This window comes from Pseudochaenichthys georgianus, chromosome 16 (genome assembly GCF_902827115.2).
Source record: "Pseudochaenichthys georgianus chromosome 16, fPseGeo1.2, whole genome shotgun sequence".
NCBI lineage: Eukaryota > Metazoa > Chordata > Actinopteri > Perciformes > Channichthyidae > Pseudochaenichthys > Pseudochaenichthys georgianus.
The window spans coordinates 12,099,628-12,108,627 of record NC_047518.2 but is presented as its reverse complement, the minus strand read 5'-3'; the positions used below and the strand labels follow the sequence as shown (position 1 = coordinate 12,108,627).

Sequence of the window (9,000 nt, the reverse complement as noted above, 5' to 3'; positions counted from 1 at the left end):
AATGTTGCCATAGATGATTTCAGTATTTCAATTTTTTTGCTACTATATACTTGTACCCCATTTTTTTCTACTACATTTATATTTCAGCTTTTATTATCATGAAGATTTAAATTATTAGCTCAATTTTAAATTGACAAATAATTTACGAGGCATTATTATAGGTTAAGCAACCAAGTAGTATGTAAAGTAATTCAAAATAAATTAAGCTGCACTTTTGAAGTGATTAACAAATGAATGCATCACTTATCATAATCAAGTAATCTAATATTATTCTGAAATAGGCCATTTTGTATAACTTACTTTTAGTATTTTGATTTCATATTGATGCTAAAACCTGATGTAAAAAGCAGCACTTAACCTGTGACAGGGTATGTTTACACTCTAGTTTTGCTACTTCTACTTAATTATCTAAGTATATCTTTCACCACTGGGTTAATGATATAACATAAATAATTTCCATAAATGAAATCATTGGCGTTTCATTAGGTTGAGTCATGTTACAGAAAGAGCTAGTGCTCATCTTCAAATGAAAACCAACCTTCAGGATGCCTGGAGTAAGGACATTCACTACAAAGTGATGCAGAGGAGTAAAAATAGAAACAAGGCTGAATATTTAAGACATCGCCAAACACACTCACACCTCAGACTGCTTGGTACAGACGTTGACGACGACACATGATTTGATCGCTTTTTGTATTTGTCTCCTTTGAGTTGTATGCGTGTCAAGTCAGACAGGAGTGAAAAAGGACACGAAAAAGGCTTTTTACACAGAAGTTAAATTCTCACTTACAAAACAATCCCACAATGCACTGTGTGAGCAGAGGTGGCTGCTATCTGGTGAACTCCTACTGTGATATTCAGGAGGAGAACCAGTGGAAGAAGGAGAGCTACGAAGCCTGCTGGGTGAGCCTCGTCCTGGAAACCAGACCACAATACAAGTAGGTCGTTTCCTAATCAAATTCAGCTTTTTTCCAGTTTTGGTTTGTATGGATCACTGCCATACAGGTTGGGTTTTTTCTGCTGTATTTTCTCTGTTATGTTTATGTGAACTCTGTTGAATATTTGTAGATACATTCCTCAGTATTTGATATTCATCAGAATAAAGGGTAAAGGTACAGCAGCCCATGTGTTTGTTTCACTGTAAACACAACATATGGGCGAGCTTTTGACCTTCAGTCCACACTGATTCACTTACATAAGGCTGCTGCACCGCCTTGTTTGGTTTGAAACCTTTTTTCTGGTGGCTAATTGAACCCATATCCTTTGTGCTTCCTCTCATGTTCAACCTTTTTCAAAATGTAGGCAGAAAATACTTTGTTGAAAATTATTAAAGACGGGCCAGGCATTAAGCTGTCAGAATTGGAAGAGAGCAAGGCAGGTTTTTTAAAGTTGTTTTATATTTGTTTCCAATAATCATCAAATTATTACGAATTAAGTAAGTACATTTATTATATTATGACCAAATCATGCCTTTTTGTACTTTTGTGTAAACGATTGAGACTAGTATGCTGTCATTCTACACAATGGACACGTTTGAAAAACATAAATAAATGACATCATTGATTATTTTGTAGTTTGTTCCCTATATCCTAATTTCTGAAAGTTCGATATTGTAGAAATTACGAACACTTAAAGAGACACACACTAAAACTGAGCATTTAAAGCAGATCATTCATACAGGTACGGTATCAGGCATACAGTGTGATGTGTTTTTTGACAAATAATGTCAAGATGTTCTAGTAAAAAAAAAAGTATGAATCTGACAAAAAAAACAATAGGTAGCCTACCCTTTAAATTATTTAAAAAACATAACCTATATTTCTTGTAGTGTTGTCAAAACTGTGACCAGCTTTAAAGTTTCAACTAAGCAAGAGAAGTGAAGAAGCAGTCTTCACCCTTGTCTACAAGTTATTTGAAAACGCTTGAAAGAGATATAATGATCACGTCGCTCTACTTTTGTGTATTACAGAGAGTTAATAAAAAGCATTTTTCTGGTGTTCTTAATGTGTTCCAGGCTGACTCTCTCAGAGACAGACAGCGTCCGTAGAGAGAGTTACAAGCAGCAGCAGGTGATCCACTTCCTGGTGGAGAGGAGCCCCAGCCAGACCCTGAGGCTGGGCAGCAGCAGAAACATGGCAGAGCACCAGCTCCCCTTATCCAACACCAGCAGCTCACTTCATACCACAACTAAACAAAAGCCAGTCATACAAGAGAAGGGAAATAATGAAGAGGACAAACAGGAAGTGACTGCCATTACTCAGGACGTCAGCAAGCCACTCGGAGAGAACTTCAGAGCCTCCAGCCTGATGTCCTCGCAGAGGGAAACCTCCAGCCGGGTGCAGAGGAGGGAGTGAAGAGAGGAGTCATTTAAAATTCAGAAAATATAACGTAGCCTTTGTTATTGTCGTTTACATGCAGTACTGGTGTTGGTTAAATAAAATGTGCTTCTAAATGTAATCAGCTTAACTGTGACTTTCAGTGAAAAATGAAAGTGTTGATTAATTGTTTTCTCATTTTCTATGTTAAGTATAATTCAAACTCCAAAAAATAACACCTCTCGTAATGTTCTTGTGAGTACTGCTGTTGACTGATTTAAAGAGAGATTTACTGGATTCTATTCTCCTAATTCGGTTGGCAAATTATTATATTTAAAACATACATTTTGTATGTTTTAAATATAATAATGTTATTGACCCTGTGGTAAGTCAATCATAAAGGCAGCCTCAGCGAACTGATATATACTATGGTAAATGCAGCAGCACTTTTGAGAGTGTTAGAATATAACAGTCCGGAAATGAAGTTCTTAAACCTGGAATGTATTGATTTATTATGATTTCACATAGTTCTAAGAGTCAGTACATTTGCATTTATGGCATCATATCCAGCACTTAATCACCAAGTTATGGTGCAAACAAAAAAAGAACATCATTGAGATGTTTGGCAACCTTATAGAAAAGCTACTGCTTTAGTTAATCCATTCATCACAGGGGTAACCCTAACCCAGTGTGAGGTAAAAGGGTGCTGTTTGACTATTTCTGTTGCAGTTTGGTGGTAAGGTGTTGCAGTACTGAGCAAAACTTTTAGCTCTATCCCCTTATTTAGATTCACATGCACGTTCAGTGTCCAGTCTCCCTGATAGTTAACCTAAAAGCTCCCACAAACCAGACAAAGTAAACAGATATACTATGCTTTTGGTTTTTGGCCAGGAATCATAAACGTCAACAAACATATCGAGTGTAAAGAGAGATGTTCTTTATGGATAAAAAACAAATAAAGTCCCACAAATATCATGATAAATATCCTGGAATCAAGTGTATCAACATGCCAACAACACATTCTACGACTTTGCAGCAAAAATAATGTTAGAAACATATTTTCCATGTGTTAATGGTTCTCGTTTTCTGTTTAACACATTGTCTATTTATTGTCTTTTTCTTCCTGAAGACACTTGCAGCCAGCAACACATAGACGTGCAATATCACATTGTGGAGTAATACAAGGGAATCCTAAATGCATACCTGAGGTGGACAAACTGACATCTTCCAGGTCTACAATGTATCCCTGTGAGCAGTAATTCATGGCACTCATGGAGTTAAATGGATACAATTGTTGTGATTCATTTTTGATAAGTGGAAACAAAATACATCTCTATGTACATATAATTAATTGTGCATCCAATATGGATATCATCATAGTGGATTGTTATCAACCTGATCTCACCAGAATGCGACTCCTTAACACCGCATTGCATGGTGGAGTCACGAACTTTGTTACATTTACGTGTCTGCACCACGCAAACAACCCCAATGTAAAGTGAATGAGGCTCCTTTGTCGTGGTGCACACACGCATTTCTACAACGTCCCGCAGTGAGCTTTTATTCTATACAACGTTTTTTAAATCTACTTTATAGCTTGTAGTAACTCACGGGAGGCTTCTTTGATTTTATTTGTATTCATAATAATTTTAATTTTTCGACAGAATGTATTATGGTGCATTAGTTACGAATTTTTGTTCTCAAAAAACAGTGCATTGTGTGTAATACAACTGTGATTTGTATTAAATTAGTTTGTTTTTAAGGAAGGCCAGAGCTTCAGCTGTGTCAAATAGATTGTTCCCTTTAGTTAACGTTTTTTAAAAGAACATTATATTCCGATTTGATCATGTCCTCTTTATTGTATTACGGAGAGCAATGTGAGCATCCATTCCCATTGGATCACGCAGGATTTTACACCCGGAAGTAAGTATTCTCTGCCGATTGATTTTACAGTGCTATCTGCACTACTCATCAACTAAAAAACACCAGATTATCCTTGTTGATTACACAACATTGATTGGTTTAAATTGTGTACAATGCTTTTGTAATTTTCCCCTTCGATTCGGAGAAACAAACATTTGTTCAGTTTAGGATGGCCGAAGACACTACACTACCCAGAATCCTCAGCTATCGTTTGGGACTACACCATAGAGGCTTCTCAATTCTTAAATGTCCCCTCCTCGACTCCCCTCCTCGAGACTTAGTCCCGCCCACAGGAGATGCGAGCGGAGGACCGAGGAGAGAGGAGGGGAAGCAGCAGACGTTTAAAGAAATGAGAACTCCTCTCCTCTGAGCAGTCATATTAAAGCGACGTCCATTCATTATTACCTGGCAACAGCTGCATCAGCTGTCGAGTGTTTTGTCATATTTTATAATCTCTGTTAGATCAGCTGAACATTGTTCCCCCACATATTTACTTTGAATTAATTGAGAGTGCGGTATAATGAGACAATAACAGGCTACAGATGCGGACACACACACACACACACACAAATATATGTATATAAATATATGCAATTTAAAGTATGAGAGCACTCTCATAATAACGTAACACAATCAGAGACTGGATATATCCCCCCCTCTCTCTGGTCGCTGAAATGGGGAATTGAAATTACGGGCCAAAAGTTGTATTTGCAAGTATTAAAAGTAAGCAGAGGACACCAAACCAACTGAGACCTGTCTGTCCGCCGCATCTGCGCACTGTACAACACACACCGACACACTGTACAACACGCACCTACACACTGTAGCCTACCACACACACACCTACACACTGTACCACACACATCTACAGCTCCTAAAGCATAATCAGGCTACAGCCGTTGTGTATTTTATTATGTGAAGCACTAAATGTTCTTAGAAAAATATCGACTCTTTGTAGATATCTACTAAACTAAAGCAAATAAAGAGAGTAGGTCTGTTATACTGAGTGATATATATTGTACACACTGCTCTGCTTTCTGCACGGGCCTCACAGCTGTTCTCACTGTAAACATCGCGTTGCGATGAGAGCAGTTTCTAAAATAATATCCAGGGGATGCATGCAGAGCTGTCATTGGCTGAGATAAGTCCGGCCGTGCGTCACGCCTCCACCGTTCCCGGAAATGCATCCGCGGAGGAGCCGTGGAAGAACCATCAGTGTATCCTCGGTTATAGCTCCTCCAGAGAGCCTCCTCGACGCTCGATCCTCGGTGTGCATTTAGAGAAATGAGACGTCCTTCAAAATGGCGCGCTGAAATTCATTTCCGGGTCACTACCGGAGGACCGAGGAGTCAAGGAGTTGAGGAGGGGAAATTTGAGTATTGAGAAGCCTAATAAATAGTGCAATAAGAGTCTATACAAGTGATTGGAATATGATATATTAGACAAATCATTTCTAAATAGCAGCCAGATGAATGTTATGGATGTTATTTCAAAGTTCAGGTGTTTAATAGTCTTATGGCCTGTGGGATGAAACTGTCCCTGAGTCTGGTGGTTTTGGTCCGGATGTAAGATAAGATGGTACTTTATTGATCCCAATTTGGGACATTGTTTTTGTTGCAGCAGTATAAAAGACAAGGCATTTTACAATAAAACAAAACCACAAATAAACAAGAATAGAAAGAAAAGAAAAGAAAATAGAAAATATACGTGTTGAAATAGAAAATATACATGTAGATATTATATATGCAAATATACATATTCAAAGATATATGACAATGGAATATGGAATATCAAATATTGAACAGATTTGCAGATGTTAATAAGATCACAGATACTTGTATTGTGCATGCTGGCTTACTGAATGTTATTAGTAACACCTGCTCTTCTACTATCACAAGTCAAAATGTCTGCTGTTTTTTCCCCCCAAGTGTGTGCCTTGAACACATGGACTCCTGTTTTCCTTTCTTTATAAAAGGTGGACCTACTTGTTGCCAATACGCCTTAGCTGTTGATTTCTGGTGCCATCTTCTGTTAAGCGTTAAATACTACTGATGTACAGAGATTAAAGATAGCGACACACTGGATTTATTATGCATGATAGGGCATTAAGTATACATCTGACATCATTACAAATGTTCTACAGTATATGTATTTGAGCACATTCTTTATAATTACTTGATTTTCATGATGAAGAGTATCTTTTTGTTACAGATTGTGTTAATGGAATAGAAGTGCCTAAAATAAAAAATATTGTACACACAGGGCTGTTCAGAGTTTAATTTTTTATTGTCACACTTTGGTTGCAATCACAAGGAATCCTATTGTTTCTACAAATGCAAGGAAGGACTAACCTTCTTGTAAAACTTGCCTTTATGTAACTATTAAAGTTTTGTATTCAGTAATTGAATCATCCACTTACTTTAACATCAGATTACAGTTTGCAACATTTTGAATAATAAAACAAAAGTATTAATGTTAATTATTAAGCTAGTGTTCATTGTATGTTTAAATGAAGTACAATCTTATTCACATTTTGCCATTTCCAAAACCTTTGTCAACACAGACAGATTTGTTTTTAAATGCAGTGGAAATGAGGGGATGGAAATCACAGTTTTTTGGGCTCATTCACGTTTTACCGCAGCAATCCCAATATACATTCGTATTAACATTTAGCAATCTCAAGCGTGACGTACAGATAAAGGAAAGCTGCATAGTGTGTAGGCTTTTTGAGGTGCGGTGACCAAGCAAGTAAGGCAACCATAAGCAAACCAAAACTTTTCAACATCAATAGATCTGAAGGCCACTCTTAGTTCCCAAAAGTCAAACTGAAATGTGATGGTTTGATTAAAAAGTGGAAGCTAGCTAAATGGTACGTTACTTCCTGCATAGCTTGGTAGTGTTAGCCGTCTTTCCTACAGTATATAGGGTGAATGCAGCTAACAGCTTACCCATACCTGTGTTTCCCACTACCAGGGGCGGACTGGGGGGAAAATGTGGCCCGGGGATTAATTGACAGACAGGCCCACTTAATGCGCGGCATGTATCGGCCGGCCGGCGACGAAAGTATGTTACTTAACAAAAAACCCTATGCATTTTATGTTATTTTGGACCATTATTCATATAGTAATCACATTACCTGAGCCTACCTTGAGTTGCCTAGACCAAAATAGTTACAGCATATATTTAGTGATTTTAATGTTAACAGATCATTGATGCAATAACATTTGGACCCAATTTGCCTGACTTGACGCATGGAATAAAACATAGGCGTAGGAAGCATCCTCAATGTGGGTGAGACAATTTAACAGGGGATGTGGGCAGGTGGTGGACCTCACTTCCTCTAGGGGGGTCCGGGGGCATGCTCCCCCGGGAAGATTTTTTTTTTTTTTAATGTTGAAGTTAAATGCATCTATCTGGTCCATTTTGAGAGCAAAATTAGGGACTAAATCTATGGATACATCTCTCAACACCCATATGAAACAGATTTACTTTTTCTTTCAACATTTATTTGAACAGCAAGTGGAGACAAAAGTGACTGCACCCAAAACAATAAACCTGCTAGCTAACTAGCCTAAACTCAGTAACAGAATGTGGGCAACACGTTCTTCTCCACAGCCGCGCAACCTCTGAGTCAGACGTCACTCACTTCCCCCTTTTCTATCCTACGGGTACAGCCACTCCCCCTGAACCCCGTTTCCCTACCAACCCGCCCATGCACAGCACCGGCCCACCGGGAAAACTCCCGGTATTCCCAATGGCCAGTCCGCCCCTGCCCACTACAACTATCAACACTGTAATTCCTATCACGATTTTGATTGTATGCAAACATAATAAAGAAAAACTAAATGAGGCTCCTTTGTCGTGGTGCACACACGCATTTCTACAACGTCCAGCAGTGAGCTTTTATTCTATAAAACGTTTTTAAAATCTACTTTATAACTTGTACTCACGGGAGGCTTCTTTTATTTGTATTCATAATAATTTGTATTTTTCGTCAGAATGTATTATGGCAAGTTGCCATAATACATTCTGAGAATACGACTGCACTTTCACTATGCGACGTATTTATGATGCGCCAGCAGAGGTCATAAATGTGCATCTGCTGCTGTGGGGAAACTAAACTACAGTTTTCTATACAGCCGACTACATGATGTATAATAAGAACGAGGGACTACTGTAAACCTATGCTGTAAACTCATCTAGAGACTCTGCACCGTGCTCTGATGCTGTTGTTTTATGCTTTATGAACGTGGACAACAGAGAAACATATTCTTCATGACCAAAGTTGGAATTGAAATAAAAAAGAAAAGTGAAACTTATGCTCGTCACCCTCTCCCTCCGGTCCACATTAATACAAATGATCCCAATACGTATGAACTATGAAAAGATCTTAAAATAAATACAAATGTATTTATTATAAACGTTAGTCGTTAACATCTATCACTGTGTATATCACCATTCAAACATCTTTTAAAAGTTGAACAAACCCCACACAGCTCAGTAAAGACTGTGAAATGTTGACTTTATTTGATCATTTCAGTAAAAACTAACGTTCATATTTCTCTTTTTGATTATAATACTGTTGAACGTTCAAAACAAATAAGTTTGGCAACTTACCACATACGTTTTAAAATGCTTAATAATCACCGTAACTTTCATGATATCATTTCTCGGTCATAATCGGTTGTTTCCGTGAACGGCCGACTTGTGTGACGGCAAATGCTGCGGCTGCAAGGCATTGTGGGGCAGCATTTTCTCTTCT

At 38.0% G+C, this 9,000-nt stretch overlaps 1 protein-coding gene across 1 annotated transcript; it reads left to right on the top strand.

The window, feature by feature from the left end:
* The first annotated feature begins 635 nt into the window (after positions 1 to 635).
* On the top strand, positions 636 to 2,457 carry LOC117461194 (telethonin). The gene is made up of 2 exons (XM_034102972.1): positions 636 to 938; positions 2,015 to 2,457. The coding sequence occupies exons 1-2, from the start codon at positions 805 to 807 to the stop codon at positions 2,352 to 2,354; spliced, it is 474 nt and encodes a 157-aa protein (XP_033958863.1). The 5' UTR covers positions 636 to 804; the 3' UTR covers positions 2,355 to 2,457.
* The last annotated feature ends 6,543 nt before the right edge of the window (positions 2,458 to 9,000 follow it).